The sequence below is a fragment of the Beta vulgaris genome, chromosome 1 (assembly GCF_026745355.1).
Source record: "Beta vulgaris subsp. vulgaris cultivar EL10 chromosome 1, EL10.2, whole genome shotgun sequence".
Classification (NCBI taxonomy): domain Eukaryota; kingdom Viridiplantae; phylum Streptophyta; class Magnoliopsida; order Caryophyllales; family Amaranthaceae; genus Beta; species Beta vulgaris.
Window position 1 is genome coordinate 4,075,949 of NC_079202.1, and position 22,362 is coordinate 4,098,310.

A 22,362-nucleotide genomic window follows, 5' to 3' on the forward strand; every position below is an offset into this window, starting at 1 on the left:
TCTCCTCCCTAAATTTTTTAACGTTTTAATTCATCTTTTTCCAATCAATACAATTACCATTTTGGATAGTTCTATATGTACTTTAACATTTTATTGTAACAATTTCATTTTTTGCTAAAAGTAAAACAACTTTAAATTCTATTTTTTTGGACTGAACAGGGTTGAACTAAATTGAAATAATAATAATAATAACAATAATAATAATAATAACTTAATTGAAAATAAGATCAAATGAAATTGTTTGATTGTATCTTGTTTTTCTTTAATATCTATTGTAGATGTTGTTTGGCCTTCAATTAATGAAATTTCTCCTTCAAAAAAAAAAATCAAAAAGTCAAGGGTTTAGTTGATAATATTGCCCTTACTTTAAAACACTAAAATCATCATTAATTATTTATTTTCCCATAAAGTTGATTTTACTCTATTAACGATTTATTTTTATCTTCTAGTCTAGTCAATTAAAGGAGCACGTCTATTCCAAATTACTATTTTTTTTTCTTTCCCCTAAACACTTTAATGTTATACTCATTCTTTTTTTATCGCAACAATTATCACTTTGGATAGTTTCACATATAATTTCACATTCATTATAACAATTTCATTTTTTTGGTAAAAATAAATAAGTTTAATTGATAATATTGCCCTTACTTTATCATACTAAAATTATCATTAATTATTATTTCTCATAAAGTTGATTTTACTCTATTAAAGTTTTATTTTTCTCTCCTAGTCTACTTAATTAAATGTGCACATTTATGCTAAACTACCCATCTTTTCACTTAAAAACCATGCCAAATCAATATTGTTGCAATAGAAAAAAAATTAATTAATTAGGGGAAATACACTATAAGTTCACTAAATTAAATTCTTGAAACAAGAAAATTGTGCATCTTTTTTGAAATAAAGAAATACAAAACAGTTATAGACTTTTGTAAGTTAAAATATACACAAAAATAGCAAGATGGTTTTGCTTTGAGCGCCAAGATGACTCCCTGAGGGGCTGAGGCTTGACTTCCCTAGAATGTCGATCGACTCCAGTCTAAGCAAACACTTTTTTCCCTTCCCCGATTTCAAAAACTGAGCATAATATTTCTTTACTTCTAAATTTAATAGAAATTTCTTTCTAGTTTTTTTGCTCTAAATATCTTAATGCATCATCATTTTTGTGAACTTTTTGTCCTACTTTTTGTGTCACACTTATATTCCATTTTATTTTATTGGTTAGTAATATCACTATAATCCACCAATTTCTATTTAGAATATTAAACACATTATAATCAATTGATATTTCATATTAATATATAGTATTTAGTTGCATTTAGGTTGCATTTTAGAGCATTTAGATTCATAGTGCATTATTGTTGTAAGTTAATTATATTATCCTAATCCTATTCGATATGTTTTGATATTTTGATGCATTTACAGTATTGAGAATATATTTAGAGTATAATTAGCTAAGCTCCATTTGTGTTTTATTGGTTAGTAATATAATTGAACTGAACTGATTGCAACTAAACTGAACTGAATTGAACTGAAATGAGCTGAACTGAACTGAATTGAACTAAAAATAAGTTGGGGGAACAGGCCCTAATATGTAGTTTTTAGGTGTAGTGCATTCAGAATGCATCTTAAAGCATTTTGATTCATATTTAGGTTCATATTATATTGCATTATTATTTTAATTTATGCTACTCTGCTCCTATTCAGTATGTTTTCGTATTTTTGATTCATTTTAGTTATTGAGAATGCATTTGGAGGATACTTACCTAAACTTGAGCATTTAAATCTTCCCCAAAAAAATTTACATTATATTAATAGGCGGATACACTATGAGTTTACTGGGTTCAATTTTTGAAAAAAAGAAAATTATTCAACTTTTTTGAAAAACAGAAATTCCATATGGTCATAAACTTTCGTTGGTAAAAATATACATAATAAAGGGCAGCTTGTTGGGCTTCTGGGTGAGTGGTTGTTAGGGTTTTATTTTAATACTACAAGTGTACGGTATTGTAGCACATGCAGGTCGAACTCAGGGAAGTGCAAGATTAAACACTACTTGATTTTAGATTATGAAATAGTTACACTATCAAAATATAAAGAATAGTTTATAAACTAAAGGCTAAACTAATGACAATATATAGCAAACTATATGAATATGATAATTAAAATACTAGAACTAAGTATCACCACTAATATGAATGGATCAGAATATAACTTATATCCTAGTAATTCAATTACAGCTTAGGCGATATTGACATTCCCTTATGACTCAGGGACAATTCTCCCCAACTTATTATCAGTTCAGTTCGGTTCAGTTCAATTCAGTTCGGTTCAGTTCAGTTCAGCTCTGGACAATACTTTTACTCTCACATATCACTATTCATTTCAGTTCAATTCAGTTCAGTTGTTTTATACCGAAGAGAACAGACCCTCACTAATAAAGCACAACAGTGAACGAAACTAAATTCTCGGTCATTTCTCAATACCTAGAACTCACTTTCATGATAGCAAAAGGCCTAGAACTCACTTTCATCAATGCAAATTGTCTCCTATTTTCATGGCTTACACACATAATTAGAAGCATTAAGAACCAATGTTAAATAATTTTAAATTCTAGTTCTCACATATTTTCATGGGAGAATTCAAATCAATAACAAGACGATCTAAATTAAGATCCAACTTTTGTTGATGCTCAATTAATAAAATAACAATTTAGCAACAAACAAATATTCCTAATTTTAAGAAAACTAGAGAGGAAAAATAACGTGATATTGAAAAGTGAGTAAAATATGTCCTCCTCTAATTCGAAAACCTCTAATATATACTTACTAGTTTTTTGTGCACGCTATGCGTGCGGCGATATTTTAGGCATAGTAGAAAAATAAACCAAAAATGAGAGTTCGTATCTAAGTTCTCCTCCATTTTATGAGTAAGAAAGATTGGTAATACTTGCATGTTCTGTTCATCACCCTATGTATACCTCTTAAACCAATTTATATTTTACATAAAAATCTTAATCAACCCTCCTAAGTTTATTCAAACCTATACCTAATCCTAAAATCCTCATTTTCACTCACATAACATCACTTTCTCTCTCTCTTATTTTCATAATCTTACTCTCACCGTAGTTTTGTACTATTTCTACCTCATTTAACTCATTCTTTTTCTTGTAGATATAGAGTGAGAAGAATGTGCTATTGAGCAAGAAGATAAGTAAATAAAGTATGTACCTTGATTCAAAGTTGTCAAAGGACCAACTCAACCAAAAGCTTAAGCTGATGGTTGAGGTCCCAGGAATAGATTTATACTCTATCACGCCCCCTCACGCAAGAGCCCTTTGGGCTTGAAGTGTGGATGCAGCACAGGTCTCCCTCATACCTGGCGCTAAATATTCCACTGAGAAATGAGGGGTGGATGAGATTCGAACCCGTGACCTTTTTGTCACGCTGGCTCTTGATACCATGTCAAAGGACCAACTCAACCAAAAACTTAAGCTGATGGTTGAGGTCCCAGGAATAGATTTATACTCTATCTCAACCATCAGCTTAAGCTGATGGTTGAGGTCCCAGGAATAGATTTATACTCTATCAAAAGTGCAGTACTCAAAATTTGAGAGTGTTGAGATGTTGCAAGAAATTTGGGAACACTAATGTGTTTTTTGAGTTTGTGTTTAAAAAAGATATTTTTTAAAAGAAGCACCTTTGATTTTTATATTGTTCAATTCAACATTATTTTAGTGTATTTTTTTGTTTAAGTGTTATTTTTTATGATAAGTTTTTGATTTTAGTATTTTGGTCAAAAATAGTTGTACAATTTGCATTGATTGTGCTCCTAATTAAGACCAATTGAATTTTATTGAAATTGGCAAGTTTTGCAATGTAGATGGGTTTAAATGTCAAGTTTTTGGAATGTAAAATTTATGTTGAGTGATAATTAATATAATAGAGATAACTCCTAATACTAGTAGGGAACCAAATTACAAGATAAGAAAGCCAAATAAATCATTCAATGGCCGTAATAATCAAAATCGTGTGCGCATAAGAAGTTTCTAGCCTACTGGGCTAACTTTCAAATCTAAGGGGTTAAAGTATGAGAGAGAAAGAGAGTAAAATTGAATTAATAATGTAATGGTGGACCATATGATAGAGACATGAGAGGGTAAAAAGGGGAAAAATTCCAAATAAGGAAGAAAGTAAAAGAGGGAATTTTTTTTGGAAACGCACTTAAACGGAAAGAGGAAAGATCTTAGGAAACGGAGGGAGTAAAAGGGAAATTGGGCAGGATTTAGTGTATCTAACTAGTTGATTAACAGCTACTAAGTATCTTTTCGTGTCTTTGAATTGCCGAACTGCTTTTCTTGCTGGTAGGTATAAAGAGTAATGGGTTAGCCTTCGGGTGCTTATTGAGCGAATTGAGCCTAAATAGCATTAGGCTCAGCTCGAACTCGTTTAACTTTTCATGGGCTCGGCACAGCTCGTGAGCTCGCCGAGCTTGGGGGAGTTGAGCTCGGCTCGAGGTCGTGATTAGAACTTGTTTAGGCTCGACTCGGCTTGTTTAGGCTCGACTCGGCTTGTTTAGGCTCGACTCGGCTCGTAATTATTTTTACCTTTTCGTTTTATCTTTCTTCTGTTATATACCTTAGTTAATATATTAAAAGAAATACTTAATATAATTTTTAATATATAAAAAATATTTTTTAATATACAAACAATTTTTTAATATAAAATATTTTTTTAATGTAAAATTTTTTTTTAGTATAAAATTATAATGGAGCCGAGCTTCGCCCGAGCTGCTCACGAGCTTGTCAGGCTCATTATTACCCCTAGGTTAGCCTATGTAAATTGGTGAGGAGTACATACTATTTACATTGATAATGTTGAGGTAAATTATGGAAATTTAAGATGTAAGCGGGAAATTTGAATAATTAGTCGTATATATGTATGAGGATCTTAGTAAAGGAGATGGTATATTGAGAAGGCTAATCGAAGTGGTTTATGTGTTTGGAATATGTAAAGAGATATTAAATTGCTACTAATATGGAGAGACTAAGGCATCCATATATCAATCCCTTTCAATTAAGAGGAGTTAAAACTAGATCTGTCAAAAGACAAGCTTCTTTATTTGTCCTTAGAGATTGAACTTCATACAAATAAATATGCTATAAACTTGTACCGATACCCAAGGAAAGAAGACAGACTTTAAAATCCAAAAGAATCCAATCCTAGTTACCTAATGCACGTGATCATCTCTCCTCTAATCGTAATTAATCAAGGATTAAAGTCATTCGTAGGCAATCCCATGGATAATGAAAGAATAAAGTATATACTTAGATTAGATGATAGTCGTGGATCTTCGGCTTTATAACTCGCTTCCAATTAAACAATGTGTCAATTGTTCTACATTTCTAATTTCACTGTCTCGGTACTAGATTACGAAAATTTACCACCTCAAACATTAATAAGTGTTATATTCCATATTTTAAGACTGCAATTTCATTTAAATAAATCTGAACATATTAATTTAGCTAATTAGTTAATCAAATTCTAATTAGTCTTTGATAGACTATAAATTTGATTTGAAAGGTGACGACAGTGTACCCTAAATAGTTGTAAAACTAAATTTTTCTTCCAATTAATCTATGTTTGGGAAAATAAGTTGAAATTGAATTGAAACTGATAAGGTAGTTGAAAGGAACTGAATCGATAAAGTAGGTGAAAATTTCTGCACTTTAGATTGAGATACTATATTTGATAGCAACTCAATTTCCCTTGATTTTTTAGTTTAAATTTTATTTAAACTTTTACCCCAAACACGACTATTTATTTTGGGTGACTTAAACTTTAGCACCTATTCTTTAAAGTGACTTAAGTATTGCCAAACAGAATCTAAATCCACTATATACGGCCAGCCGTAAATTTAATGTTTTTTCTTTTACCAAGTGTCTAACTGATCTTATCTAAATCAGTACCTCAGTGGTGGTCCTTGCGGATGATGGCAACTACACAATAATAATAATAACGCATAAGACGTCACATTGTCACAGTCCTTCCGGAGCTAATGAGATCCACGACAAATAAAGCAACCAATCGAATTGAAGAAAGGCAACTAACAAATATACAGCGACATAAAATTAAAAAATCCCCCAGTTTTTTCCATATTTATAACTTCCTCATTATATCATTTCACAGTGCACATCCAACCTACAGCTAGATTACTCACATTTAAAAGGAGATAAGTGTGGGAAATGAATTTATTTGGTTACAGTAGTAGTGGACCTAGTCTTCCTCAATCTTCCCCGGGTAACCCGAATTGCTTCTTCCATTACTGTCTCTTCGGGCGAGGGTGGAGCCTTTGTCCCCGAAGACCTAGCTAGTGACTTTTCAGCCTTGGTTGGTACTGCTTCCATCTGCTTAGCTGCTGATTGGCTCGAGCTCTCTGGTGCATGAGGCATCGATAACGCCTTCTTTAGAGGGCTAGGGGATGGTGAAGGAGGCGCAGCAGCAGAGGTAGATGGTTCTTTGGCAGAGGTGAGCTCCTCTACCATATCATAATCTTGACTGGAAGATGTACTTGAAGTAGGAGAGAGTGGCTCTTCATCCTGCAATTGTGTAGCAGTTTGCAATCTTGCAGACGGTTGGCGAGCAGCAGCAGGGGTAGCTGCTGCAGCAGCAGCAACAGTAGCAGCAGCAGCGGCTGCAGCAGCAGCTACAGAAGGTTGGCGGGTTCTTGGAGCTGGTTGCTGCGGCTGCAATTCAAGCGGAATGCATGTTCAGAAAGAGGTCCAATCTTATGTGGTTATAACAATAGAGCAAGTAAACCAAGAAGAGCCAGCATCAGATTGCTGACAAGGATTACACCATAACATGCACTTTTTCTTCAACTCAGCAAAAAGTAAGCAGATATTGTTAGTTAAAAATACACGTAAACAAATACTCAACTCAGCAAAAAGTAAGCAGATATTGTTAGTTAAAAATACACGTAAACAAATATCTTCAGATATGCCCTACCAATTAAAAATCATCACAAACGGAACTAGCAACTTCTTGATATCGAGACCAAAGCATTTCCCATTACAAATGTCGTCACATAACCAGAAAATTGCCCATTTAATATACCATCAGAAATATTATGCAGTAGAAATGCATAATTCACCTTTATGTCAACTTACGACTGAGAAATTTATATATCATTAACCACAGTGATAGTTCAATAGAACTGACAGCTAATTGCCCTAGATCATGATATTCGAGTGCTGTCAAGAGTCCATAAGACTCCATACTGAGTCGTCTAATGATCAATCGACAGCAGTCCAATTTGATCGACACTCATCATTCAGATAGGGCAGGAAGAAATCATATGGTGATGAGATGATCAATCACAAGATACACCTTTATGTCACCTTACGACTGAGAAACCCATATATCATTAACCACAGTGATAGTTCAATAGAACTGACAGCTAATTGCCCCTAGATCATGATATTCGAGTGCTGTCAAGAGTCCGTAAGATTCCATATTGAGCCGTCTGATGATCAATCGACAACAGTACCAATTTGATTGACACTCATCATTCAGATAGGGCAGGTAGAAATCATATGGTGATGAGATGATCAATCACAAGATACTGCATAGTAGTTAGTGGCTTCCCTGAACATTCAACACAATCTTTACCTATTCATCTAGTAAATCTTAATTCCTAGTAACCGAAACTCACACCAAGGACATCAAGCAAAAATGAACGCATAGCACTTAAAACAAGGCTAATTTTCAACAATTGTGTACCTCGGTAGCAGTAGAACGAGGCCTTGCGGTAGATTGTGAAGCAACATACTGCAAAATCTCAAAGACTCTTGTCTGACCATAACTTACGGCCTTCTGACAGTACATGAAAGCCATATCCCCAGCTCTAACTCTTAACTCCACCAAATTGCGATCAATATCTGTCTCGTGCTTTGAAACATATGGTTTGAAAAAGGAATCATACACATATGTCGTTCCCTGAAACAAAATATAATCAGTTGCATAAGAACGAAAAACCAGCCATTAACAAAAATCAAACAAATGAAAATACATAAACAAAATAATACCTTTGTCCTAGGGTACCACAAGTATATTATGAAAGCCAATTTAGCCTCACTGTACATGGGAAGCCTAAAAAGCAGAAAGGTGACCAAAGCATCAATAATCAGACGAGGCATAACACAGGAGAAAAAATCAATTATAATTCCAGCACACTTACCATGAAACAAACGTATCACTAACCCTCTCAAAGACCGTCATTACAGCAACTAAAATCCTGAAATCATGCCCACAGACGATATGAAAATCGCGAAAAACAAGTATTGCGCTTCAGATTTATACTAATCAAACGAAAAAAGCAACACAGAAGAAGCAAATAATATAAGTATATACCAATATTGGCACCAAAAGCGAAGCTGCTCTATCTCCGGTTTATTCTTCTCCACCGTTTTATAGCACTCATATGCCGGATAGGCATAACCAAGAATCATCCTGCAAACAGAACAAACCAAATCAATCACAACAATCCACACCGAAATCAGAGCTGCGTCTCGAAGTCCTGATAGGTAACTTACACAAGTCCTCTGGTAAGAAAGTTGCCAATCATTTTGTATTCCTGAAAAACAAAAGAAAACAAATGCCAAAAAGGTTAACAAATTAACCAAAAGTCACAAAATGAAGACTTCCTACATGTGCAAATATACACCTTTTAGCACCAGCAATAATGTAAAACTTCGAATTCAGAAAATTTTACCAGATTAAGAAACTACCAAATAATTCAAAGTTCATTGATAAATTTTCAATTAAATCTCGAAATTATAACAATAATCAATCTGAAACATAGCTGAATTAGACTACAAAGGCGCATTCATTACAAAATTTCATAGCTAGTGAGCTAAAAATCGTATAATCAAAATGCATTGAAAGAAGGCCATTTCATAAGAAACATCACGATTCTATTGCATATTATACAAAAACAACCGAAGCTTAAATCGAAAGAAATTACAAATGATTCATCATAAATTAAATCTAAAAAGAATCCATCAATGATAATACATAAAATCCAAAGCATGAAGCATCAAGAATTAAAAAATTGAAACTCCAAAAAATCTTTTGAGAAATCAAGAACAACAAAAAACAAATAATCAAAATAAGAAAAACAAAAACTAAATCAATGAGGCATTTTAGCGAACAAAAACTAAGCAAAAACAAACAAAAACAGAAATTAAATTAATAAATAAAAAAAATCCGTACCTTCGGGAGATAATCCTCACCGATTATTCAAAAATGAAGAGGAAAAAAGAGACTTGAAGAAAGTAATATGCCGTAAAAAAAACGAGAGAAGGAGGAGAGAGAAATTCGGTGCCGGAAAAACTCCGCCGAAGAGCGACGGCAGACCGTTGCGAAGTCGGCGGAGATAGTGACTGAGGAAGGAAGATGAGAGAGAAAGTATTGGAGAGAGAGAGAGACAAGCTTTGTTGATGTAATGTAATGTTTTTTAGTGCCTGCCTCGGCTTTTTTTGAAATTTCGCTTCTTGGCTCTCTGCCTCTCTGCCTCTCTGCCTCTCTGCCTCTCTGCCTCTCTCTCTCCTCTTTTTAGGGGTTGTTTTTTTTTTAGCTATTTTTGGTTTTTTTTTAGCTTCTATTTTTGAGTTTGATGATTCAATTTACAATAATTTATTGTAATTTCAAATTGATTATATGTGATGTAAAAATTGACTATAACATATTAAATCGACTATAACCAAGTTAAGCGTGGTCTAATGTATGGAAATACCCTTTCAACTTCAAGGTTGGGGGTTCAATCCCCACTAGGGGCACTTTGGGAGAGGCTTTGCTATTACCATCCCCCACTTTCAAAATGGATTAAAAAAACGACTATATAACAATCGGAATGTATAAACACAAAGTACATCGTACAAAAAGTTTTTCAACAAATGTCGAAATCTGATAATCACACTACAACTTACCACCTTAAACTATGTGTGTCTACAAATGTATAATCTTTCGGGACCGGGGAGTATTACTTCAATTGCAACACTTGCCTTTTTTAGTAGTTCTTTAAGTAATGCAACATTTCTGTAATAGAAAAAAAATATAGTCACACATGAGACCTCTCACGCTAAACAATTTTTCTCTTTCCTTATTTTAAGAGAATATTAACACAATACTCGACATTCAACTTTCTTCTAAATCTTCATGCCAAAGACAAGTATTGTGTTAGATCTGAAAAAAAGGAAATATATTACATAATAACTGGTTATATAAATAAAAATTGACTATATCATTTACAATATATTGTGCCTATTAAGTTATTATGTATTGAGTTCATGATCATCCAAGTTTTTGTAACTTGTTTTTAGCTTTTGTTCTTCTAGTTATGTTATGTGGATATTCTTTTCTTTTTATTTGTTTGGTGCAAAATGTGGATATTCTTTTGGTTGGGATGAAAATGGGTCGACGTTGAATGTTTAAACCGACGGCTGATGTGGACTATCGAGGAAATGGATGATTGACACTTGGCAGTGTGTAGGTCAAGTACACGAAAACCTCTTTTTTAAGGGAGGAAAGGAATAGATGTTGATTGGAAAAGGATTGAATGGTTAACTTCATGTATGACCTTATATTATTTATATCAAACAAAGCTAGACATTGAATCGTTAGTCGTTACAAATTATTCTTGTTCCTTATAACAAAGATAGAAAATTGTTGGTCTTAATTACTTGAGTGAAATTACAAATTTATCTTTTGGATTCAATTTATAAAAATTAAAATATATAACAATAGCTTATATATTTACCATGGTGATTCGGTAAAAAAAATGAATAAAAAATTTATATTTTTTGTGCAGACAAATTCCTAATTCCGAAATATTATGGGTGAAATTCTATTTATAACAATTAGTTATTGTATATTCAACCACAAATAAAACATGTGCTCGTTTTTCTCCGTTTCCTGCAATTTATACAACAAAACTAGTAATTAGGCCCGAATTATGCCACAAGCAAAGAAAATTTTCATTTATTAATATTATACATTAAAATGATATAACTAAATATTAATTGGTTTAGTACTTAAGACTTTAGTATAATAAAACTTTGAAGTCACGGGATCAAACCATATGCTATGCAATTTTTAACTTTTTCTTATTGTATGTAGATTACATAGAGTACAAACATCCTTAGGAGAGCGCCACACTGTTCCTTATTTAGGAATGCCATTTATTATATTAGTATCGATTTTGTATATAGAATCATAAAAGTTGTATATGAAAATTAGGTATCACTATTATCTACTAGTTACTTCATCCGTCTTTAATTACGTGTTACATTGTTACTTGCACAAGTATGTAGGAAAGAAAAAACAGTGTGGTAACGGACCATAATATTATGGGTAAAAGATAAATGTTTGAGAGTTTTAGGTAGGAAGATGAGAAATATAAAGGAGAGTATTGGTACTTTTTGGTGGTCCTGGATTACCAAGTAAAGAAATGTATTAAGTTAAAAGAGACGTCAATTTAAGAAAAATGTGACAAGTAAAAAGAGAGGGAAGGAGTATATAAAATGGTGAATTTTTTATATACAACATTTGGTATTACCACATTTAAGATTGTGTATGAACATCTATACTTGTTCCAAACAAAAACTGTTGCAAACATTTGAAAATGGCTTTTCCATTTCGCATCCTAGAATTTCTCGCTAATGCCCTATATACATATTTATATAATGTATTTTGTATACCTTTTTTCCTCTTTCTCGCTTTCCATCACTACCCTTTCTCCTTACCCTTCTTCTTCTAACACTGCCACTGGAGCGACTACCGCAACAACCACCACCAATGCCATCACTCCTCCACCAAAGGCCCTTTCTCGCACCCACTCCACCTAAAAGTTTATCACCACCTTCACCACCATCATCAAAGCCGCCTCAAAGAAGTTCACTTCCACCTGAAAATATGCCTCAAATTAAAGGAGTTCACTTCGGGCCTGTCTTCCCAGCTAATTTTCAGTTCAGTTCAATTCAGTTCAGTTCAGTTCAGTTTAGCTCTGGACAATATAATACTTTTACTCTCACATATCACTATTCATTTCAATTCAGTTCAGCTCAATTCAGTTCAATTCAATTCAATTCAGTTCAGCTGTTTTATGCCAAAGAGAACATACCCTTCCGCTAAAAATATATATGTTGCTTTTGTTGTTTAAAAAACATAAATTTTTGGGTGCAAGTGTGTAACAGCTACACCATGTAATAATTCAAAACCAACGCTATTTTGTCAAGAAAACTAAAATGACATAAATTAAATGACACTACGACATAAAATTCATGTTATTATTTGTATGCTCAGGTCATTTTTTTTGAAAAATTCATGTTATTACGTACTTGAGAGGTTTTATTACACATTAAGTTATGGTGTAACATGTTACACCCAAGACGTGGTCTTTAAAAAAAAGGGAATGTGTCTGCCATGGACTCCCTGCCACCAGCGTACGTGTCTATGACAGATGCTCCACCATCGACATAGACAATGAAAGAAGCCTAGCTTTATTTGTGGTGGAGCGTCTGTCATGGACGCTTATGTCGGTGGAGCGTCTGTCATGGACGCTTATGTCGGTGGTGGGGCGTCCATGACAAATGCCCTTCCCTTTTAAAAAGAAACATCACCCAATAACGGTATAATGAAATGAAAAGGGAAATAGGAGGTGTGTGGTGGTATTGGTGGCGGCGACAGCTGCTCCAGTGGTGGTGGTGGAAGAAGGGAAAGGAAAAGTAAGAGAAGCGGAGAAAGAAAGAAAATAGATGAAAAGTTTAATGAGAAGAAATGAAAAGATATACCTATATAATATAAAAATACATATTAAGGATGTTTTAGTAGGAAATTTTAGGGTAGTTCAGTTTCAAACTTAGGCAAAGCTCGTTGACAGACATAAGATGATTTGCTTTTAACGGCACACTCTCACCAGTTTCATATGCTTACTGCTTTTCTGTCTCAACTCTCACGTGAGTATTGCATGGCTTTGGACAGCCACAATCATTTTTATCACCATAAAAAACACCCATCCTGCCACCAAACTCTATTCTTTCTTTCTTTTTCCTTCTCTTTTCAAGGGATCATATCAGTAAGATAAAGCTATATCTTAAATACACATAGAATGGTAATATTTCTTATTTCTCCATGTGTAATTGCACCACTTTGTTAGTTAGTTTATCCAAAAGAAATAAAGAGAAGCAAATAAACTCGATGCGTTGTCATTCTATAATGAGAAAAAAGCTACTCTATTATATCCATATCAAAATATGTTATTTATTGCTTCACTATCTTGATACATAATTTTAATTAATCATTGTTATCTTCAACTACATTTTGATAAAATTATTAATGTCGATAAATTAAAAAATATATAGTAAAACTAATATAATGAAGTTAAATACAATAAAAATTATGTAGTAAAAAAGAAACCCTAATCGTTTCCTTCCCTTTCTCTTCATGTCTTTCCCTCTTCAAGATAATTAAATCATACTAGGGTCTGCCATGAATACTCTTGTCCATGCGTGGTAAACTCCTTTTTTTATCTTATATTTTTCATAGTTTGTTTTCTTAGTCTATTTAATAAATTAGTCTCTCTTTATGAGAACTTCCTTCCATCTTTTCGTGATGGGTTGTCTCTCCTGTATGATGTTAGTTTGTCCCCCTTTGTTGGGATCTAGTCTTTCCATATAGAAGATAAACACAAATGATCCCGTGAAATGACATTTATGCCATTAAGAGCATCCAACCACACCTTTGCATAACCAAGCTAACAAGCCAAATCTACACCATAATGAGTAGTTGCAGCTTCCGCCATGCATGCCTGCGTCTATCCAAGATTAAGCTTAACATGTATCACAATAGCTAAAATTAGGGTGTGCAAAGTGTACGACCGGACCGGAATTTGGACTAGACCAGAATTTGGATCGGACAGGACCGAAGATTTTGGTCCTGTCCCCAGTCCGCCGAAAATCAGGATTCCGAGTTTTTGGTCCGGTCCAAACCCGGAATATTCTGGTCCGTACCGGTGGATCGGAATTTTTGTGTTTTTCGTAAAAAAAATAGTTTAAAGGTTAAACATAATTTCAAAGTTATGAAATTAGAAAGTTGAAAACCTACTGTTTATTAACTTTAAAATTAGCGGTTTTTTCACCAAATAACCCTGACAAATTAAAAATTCACAATACACCCTCAATATTCCAAATATTCACCATATAGCCCTGACTATTCGAAAACGTTCACCAAATGCCCTTTTTGTAACTGCCGTTAACTCACCGTTGGCTTTATTTACGATTTTGCCACAATCAAAATCTAACCCTAATCTTTAATCCCAATCCCTAACCCTAACTCACCTCCTCCCCTCCACCCCACCCCACCCCACCCCCTTTCGTCTAACCCAGTGCAACCCCCACCCCTTCCCCACCACCATAGCCCCCCACCCCTCCCCCACCACCATAGCCCCCCACCCCATCCCCATCCCCTCTAACCCAGCGCATCCCCCACCCCTCCCCTGCCAGCGCAACCCCCACCCCCTTCCCCTGCCAGCGCAACCCCCACCCCATCCCCATCCCCTCTAACCCAGCGCAGCCCCACCCCATCCCCACCCCTCTAACCCAGCGCAACCCCCACCCCCTCCACCTGCCACAACATCCCCACCCCATCACCATCCCCTCTAACCCAGCGCAGCCCACACCCCATCCCATGCCACCGCAACCCCCACCCCACCCCTTCCCCTCTAACCCAGCGCAACCCCCTCCCCTGCCACCGCAACCCCTACCTCATACCCCTCCCTTCCCTTTCGATTTACGCCGTTAATCCTCTCCCCTCTCTCGTCCTCATCTTTCAATTTGTGCATCTCTTTATCTTGTCCTCATCTTACGATTTGCACTTCAGATCTTGTCTGAGTTGCGAAAATTCGAGGAGGGGGGTAATTCGAAGGGGGGGGGGGTTTGCGAAGATTTGTTAATTTCCGGCGGTTGGGGACTCAAATTTCGCCGTGAAAACTCGTTCTTTGTGTGTGCTTTTCGACGGTTGCGGACTCAATTTTTGGCAGCGGTTATCGAATTCCAAGAGGGGACTCGAATTCGGGCATGAAAACTCGAATTTGAAGGCGGTGTTGCGGCGATGGAGGGGAGGGGGAGGGGGTAGTTGGAAGAGGGGGGGGGACTGGTGGAGGGGAGGGAGACCGGTGGAGGGGAGGGAGACCGGTGGGGATGGGGGGCTGGTGGAGGATGGGGGATGGGTGGGTTAGTGTTTAGATTTTAGGGTTAGATTAGGATTAAGGTTAGAGTTAGATTAGGGTAGATTAGGGTTAGGATTTAGGGTTAATAATGGCAAAATAATAAATAAAGCTAACGGTGAGTTAACGACAGTTAGAAAAAGGATGTCTGGTGAACGTTTTCTAATAGTCAGGGGTATATGGTGAATATTTGGAACATTGAGGGTATATTGTGAATTTTTTAATTTGTCGGAGGTATTTGGTGAAAAAACCATAAAATTAATGTTGTTAAAAGTATTAAATTTTAATGTATCTAATTTATAAATATGTATGAATCTAAATAAAAAAGTTTTTTTTTTAAAAAAAATGCAGATTCGAGTTCAACAGGTCCAAAATCAGACCGGACCGTAAATTTTCGTTCCGGTCTTGGTCAACAAAATTCCAGATTTTTATCCACTGATCCGACCAATTCCGCAATTACTCCTACATCGGGCCAATTATGTTACCTAATAAAATAAATTAACAGGTAAACTCCCTTACAAATTACATATAAATTTATTAATTACGCTAGTATGTAGAGCTTTGTGAGCTTGCATCGGATGACAACATGGAATTCAACTTTACAACAATAGTTATTCACATGGTAGAAGACTATAATGCACTAACAGAACATGAACATATTATAACTACTTTGTAAAATTGAGGGAATATATTCTCTTTATTCACCTACTTAATATAATTAAGACTAGAGTAAAAGCTTTTGAGCCTAGATATACTTTTATTTTATTTGATTCAAAGTTGTTGGTTTTGCCTTAGCTTGGGTATTCTGAGCTGAAGATAAGCTACGCTTTCTATGAACATGCATGGTGGTTTAAAAGGAGACATTCCTCTTTCCTCCTTTGGTCAGTTGCACAATAAGAGCTTTTTACTTTTGTGTTACATATCACACCTTAATTAATTAGTGGACTGGTTTATGTGCTTTTCATTTGCTGCTTCTCCACGTGCCTACTTTTATTTATTTGGACAATAAGTACTACCTTTTTATTTTTACTCCGTCTTTAACGCAAAAAACACTCAATTATATATAGTTCAATTAATTATTATAACTTTGATGGGGTACGACTGAAGTGAGAACAATGTCAAACATACTTCATCATCTTGATTGATTGATAGAGTATAGATATATTCCTAGAACCTCAATCATTAGCTTAAGTTTTTTATTGAGTCGATCTCTTAAAATGGGTATAGATCTATTTCTGGAACCTGATCAACCATCAGCAGATTATTATTATAATAATTGATATTTGATACGTAGTAGTAGATTTTTTTCAGAACAAAAAATAAAAATTAATAGATTGGTATTATAATAATTAATTTATAGGTAATTTGTGGATAAGGTCTCATGTATGTTTATAATAATATGCTTAACAGTTTTTATTTTTTCTATAAAATTTCTATTATCATTCTTCTGCCTGTTTGGTAGCCAACAATATGTTAATGATAATGTACATTAATTAGTGTAATTTTGCAAAACAAATTCTTATATTAACGTTCATAATAACAAACTAAGAAACTATTTCAAGAAATATATTTTCCTTTACTACTTTGTATTGTCCATCATGCATTACCACTTTAGAGGTTGTATATATTGAATTAGAATAGAAAATTTGTAAGTAAAATCATACTACCTCTATTACACAATACATGCACCATTTGTCATTTATACACTATTCATCAACCAACTTTGGCAATCTTTCTCCCACCATTATATGAAAAAAAAAAGTCTATTAAGATATTGTTAGATTTGTCTCAATGTTAGAATTTCAAATATCAACTTTTTATAATTTTTACTTATACATAATTAGAGATATAAATATCCAAATAAGCATGTTGGAGTACGTGAAAAAGCAAATAGTGCATATATTGTAAAATGGAGGTAGTATGTTTGAAAGATAAGATTTCATTACCACTTAGATGAAAAATTTTTCTATACAAATTACATACTTACTCTATTTCTTTTTACTTGCAACATAGCTCCTTGTCATGCCTTTTAAGCAGAAAATCAGAGAAGGTAAACGAATAAATCAATCAAAATAATTAACATCCTAACTCATCCATCTTATCGATGTTTAAGTTACTTTGATTAATTTATCCATATAATACCTTCTCTAATCTTCTACATAAATTATGTGCCAAGTAACTACGTTATAAGTAAAAAGAAACTGAAAAAGTATAATTTAATTGTGTAAAAAACTTATATGGACTTATTTAGTGTGGAGCTAATGCTAATTCATGTGATTTATGAAAAAAAAGTTCATTATATTTAAAAAATAGATATAGATGAGTAGATATAGATTATGAAATTTGACTATGTGAAAAAAAAAAAGTTACTATGTCACAAAGTAAGAGTTTCATCATGATAAACTAATGTGATAAAGAGTGATTATATTAAAAAAAAGGTCACTATGGTAAATATTAATTGTATAATACTTCTTCCGTTTAGAAATAGTTGCACATTTTCTATTTTGTGCACTATTCACATCTTACACTTAGATTGTCTTTGGTGAATTATATTTTAGGAAAAACATAATCATGTGGGGTCTTGTTAGATTTGTCTCGATGATCCCCTCAAAAAAAAAAAAAAAGATTTGTCTCGATGTAAATTGTTTTAATATAGATTTTTACTTATTGATAATTAAAGATATTAATGGTTGAAATCATACATCGGTATGCGTGAAAGTTAAAAATGGTGCAATTATTTCTAAACAAAGGAAGTATAACTTAAGAGTTTCAAAAGGTTACTATATGAAAGAAAAGGATCACTATGTTAATTAAGTGGATTTAGTCCACAATAATATTATTATTGTGGACCAGATTCATGCAAGACTAACTCCTTTATAACATATTAAAGAGACCGTTAATATGAAAACACGATTAGAGAAAATTAATTCACCATTTACTATAGCTAACCTTGGATTCTACCCTTCTAGAAAAGAGTGAAAAGAATTCATCCTGGTCAGGCGATATTATGATCAAAGAAAGCCGTTAGGTTAGGGACACTATTCCGATCCATGTGCTTCAATTATACCCAAGTTAGTTGGTGTGTCTTGTTAGTACGTCATTTTCAACTTTTTAGGTTTTATTTCTAGGTAGGACTATAGGAGTATACTATATATCCACAAGACCACAACACAACTCCAACGTCTTCCCTCTACCATCTATCTCTCTCAATTTGGATGCTCATGATGCCCATGAATATAAAGTTTGGCTACTTACCACCACCTTTTGGTTAATTGATAGCAACATCATCATATATGTAACAATTTTGCACCCACTAAATGAAGTAAACATGTATGTTGCACCTCCCTGTTCCATACTGGCCCTAATGGACATTCCAAGTTTTTGTGTCTAATTTGATAGGTGTTTAGATGGATCTCATACACTATTTTTTGCAGACTTTTATCTAACCTTTTACACAATTAAACAAACAACTTTATTATTAGTGGCCAACATGAATTATATATAGGTACACACACTACATGTTTTAATATATTGGATATATTAATTAAGTTGTTGAGGTGCTCTACTTAATTTATAATTGTTTTGAGAAAATCCAGATCCTCTAGATTTTTAGGTATGTTTAGGATATACTGTTGGATTAAGTGCTTCAAAATGTTGTTAGGTAGTTCCTGTTGTTTGGAAACGTGATTTAGTAGTCAAGTGCATAAGATGCTAGGATTAATAAAGTTAGTGATGGTGTTACCGTGTTAGTGGTACAATTAGTTGGAATATTGTTCCTTAGTTTTAATCAAAGTATTTATTTAGCCTTTTCTTTTTCAATGTTCGTTGTATTTGTTGATTTCAATAAGTGAGATGAATAGTTTTCCTCCAATTCTCTTCTCTTTTCTTTAATTTTCTTATAAGTTTCTACATATACTTGTCAAACCCGAAAATTAACCACAAACATGGATGTATTTTAATGTTAAGTTATCCTTCTCGAAAAAAAAAACTCTTACAAATTGAAAGAGATTTGGAGATTCCTTTTTGCAAAGGGTGAAACTCAAAATTCAAATCCATCTCACAAAGGTTGAATGAGGACCTCAAGCAAGCCATGAAACCAACTTTGATTATCTCTTATATTTTCCTAATGCAATTTAACTAAGGAATTGACTATTAACTATTAAGTCATATCTTCTTAAGTTTCAACCGATATTTGTTGATCACAAACATTACAACAACTTCTATCAAATACCTTTATCATTTTTGTAAGCCCTATTGCATGGGCATACAAGAGAATACAAGAGAATAACATTATTATAATTCCAAAATTCATTCATGACCAAAATAGCTTTTAGTGAACCAATCAATAGAGATAAGATCAAACTACATCTATCCTTACAAAAACAAAAATTATTAAATTTATGAGTAGTTATTTGTCCATATCTGCTTTTGTTATCTCTATAATATAATCCCTAAAACTAGTACCTAGTGATCATCAATAAATCAGAAGTCTAACAAGGTTACCTTAATGAATACTAGCAAAGTATGCACGTGATGTGTGTTTGATTTTTTTTTTTCTGCACATAAATCCTAGCCCTTTTGGGTATAAACAGGGGTAAAAAGTTTGATCAATATTACACATTTTTTTGGCTAAATTTCATTATCACTTAACCTCTCTTTTATTATTTTTTTAACTATTGTTTTATTTAAGGTTTTTAAGTTAAAATTGATGAATGATAAAAGAACCTCAAGTGAATTTATTCATGATTTCTTATGTTGTATTAACATAGTCTTTCGTGTTAAAAAAAAATCATTTCACTTAATTTGTTAATTGATTGAATTTTCCGTTTTGATGTGTTTGCGAATTGATTGATAAAATATTTGATTGATGTTATATTCACTTTTACTTTTTTCAGCATAAATGTACTAAATCTTATAGTCAATGTTTCTTTTTCTGGTGGCTCAATTATAACTTGATTGCCTTCAATATTTAAATTAATTTTTTAATACTATATTTGAGTTTGACTTTGATTTCTCCCTTTTTTTGGTAATAGTTGATTTACTAATGGGCATTTAAGTAAATTAATAAGGGGACATCATAGCTCCCTCTTCCCTTATCTAATAGAGATTAGAAGTACACCATTTCAATGAAAACTACTAATCACCACTTTTCTTAATTTGAAGCGACTTATTTGAACTTACTCTAATTGGTTTAAAACTTATTCCAATTTTCCAAAGTTTTTTGAACTTTTAACTACGGATAGAACTTAAATAGGTCGTATTGGACTTATCTGAAGATTCTGTTGTACTCCCAAGAGCACAATGCACATGATGCACTCAGTAAATTTGTTCTATTTTCGATTAGTAAATGTTCTTTTTCAACAAATGTTCATTTTACGCATATTTTTCAGCGAAAACATATGTTCTATTTCCCGTGAAAATTGTTCTATTTTTCAATGAGCAAATGTTTTATTTCAACAAATGTTCATTTTAAGCATATTTTTTTAGCAAAAATATGTTTATTTTTTGTGAAAATTGTTCTATTTTCAATGAGCAAATGTTCTATTTCAATAAATGTTCGTTTTAGACTTATTTTTTAGCAAAAAATAAGTTCTATTTTCCGTGAAAATGTGTCCTATATTTGATGAGCAAATGTTCTATTAAGTAATTGAATTATGGTAATGTTCCAGTTCAATAGTAAAATGTTCATTTTCGTAATTGAATTCCAATAATGTTCCACCTCAATAATATAATGTTCGTTTCCATAAGTGAACTCTTGTAATATTCCACTTCAACATTAAAATATTTGTTTTGTATAAGTGAATTCTTGTAATGTTTCCCTTCAACAGTAAAATGTTCGTTTCCATAAATGTTCTATTTTGCATTGTAAGAGCACAATTATTATTGTGCTCTTGCGCGGATTAGGACTTATCACCACTTATTTAAGTTTGTTTGTGTATATTTCAACTCAAGGAAACTTATTTAAGTTATAAGTATATTGGAACTTAATTAATCTTATCTACTCTAATTTCTATCAACTGATTGAGGGATGAGGATCATCTTGTCATTCTAGCAAAACCTTGACTTTCACGTGTGTGCTATTGAAACGTGTGTACAATTGTAGGCCATAACGTGTTCCTCTCGACATGATAATTTTCTGTATACTTCCTCCATTTTATCAGATGTCTCCAAAGAGACTACTTTCTCCGTTTTATAATAATTGTTCACAGAAAAAATGAGAAGGTTTTAAAAAAGGTAGAAAGAAAAAATGAACCGTGCTCTTGGGAGGTTTGGATCCCTTCACCATTTACGAATATCATCATTTTTACCAACTAGCTACATCCTCTTTTTCTGTAACCAAAGTGTATACCAACCTACTAAATGCATATACCTTATGATTTGGAGAGAAAAAAAGTACAATGAGGAAGAAACCCTATGCAAAACTAAAAGCCAAAGCCATAATAAAAACAACTTTGTAAAAATATAATAAAAACGCATAATGTAAAAAATAAACCAAAAAAGTACTCGAGACATTGCCCGGATCTCTAACTAGTGGTAAATTCAAAACTTGTGATAGTCTCACATGAGTCACATCATTGTTTTCAAGTATATAGGTCAGTAAAATGTCTGACGTAGTGAGGATGACGAGAAACTTTACTCAAAAGTCTTCTACTTGATCAAGTAACTAGACATTAGAACTAACTAATGCACCACACAGACCAACGACTTTCGAATTCTATCAAGGTTTGTTTTTAACTACTACCAATCAACGACCTTTGAACGTATTTTGTGATGAGAAACATCACATAGGATGGGCCAGTTGAACAAAGCTATAACAGCAATCCGAAAGATTTATGAAAAGAGGAAAAAAAATAATCGACATTTTTTGAAGAAAAGATGGTCATTTGATTAATTGGGAGCTCTTCTCATGCAGGGGTTCAATCAACGATTTGCTTGGCTATAATCCAAACGTCATTGCAACAAATTGGTCGTCTACAACTCCTAATATGTGAGTATTCCAGCATCGTCGTCATATTCGTCAATCAAGTATCAATGACAAATTAGCTATGCATGAAATTTTTGGAGATAAAAAAAGAAAAA

The 22,362-nt window shown here is 33.3% G+C and overlaps 1 protein-coding gene across 1 annotated transcript; it reads right to left on the reverse strand.

Annotated features, from left to right (window-relative positions):
- Nucleotides 1–6,106: 6,106 nt before the first annotated feature.
- On the reverse strand, nt 6,107–9,599 carry LOC104884433 (HVA22-like protein i). The gene is made up of 7 exons (XM_010669078.3): nt 9,273–9,599; nt 8,594–8,634; nt 8,412–8,510; nt 8,239–8,295; nt 8,087–8,150; nt 7,782–7,997; nt 6,107–6,745 (listed from the first exon to the last, which is right to left on the reverse strand). The coding sequence occupies exons 2-7, from the start codon at nt 8,623–8,625 to the stop codon at nt 6,251–6,253; spliced, it is 963 nt and encodes a 320-aa protein (XP_010667380.1). The 5' UTR covers nt 8,626–8,634; nt 9,273–9,599; the 3' UTR covers nt 6,107–6,250.
- Nucleotides 9,600–22,362: the final 12,763 nt, after the last annotated feature.

What these genes read in the sequence shown, in the direction of transcription:
- LOC104884433 (XM_010669078.3), bottom strand. Translation starts at nt 8,625, where the DNA reads ATGATTGGCAACTTTCTTACCAGAGGACTTGT. An exon ending in CGCTTTTGGTGCCAATATTG is followed by an intron (nt 8,296 to 8,411) that starts GTATATACTTAT and finishes GCATGATTTCAG; the next exon opens with GATTTTAGTTGCTGTAATGA. An exon ending in TGTGGTACCCTAGGACAAAG is followed by an intron (nt 7,998 to 8,086) that starts GTATTATTTTGT and finishes ATTTTGTTTCAG; the next exon opens with GGAACGACATATGTGTATGA.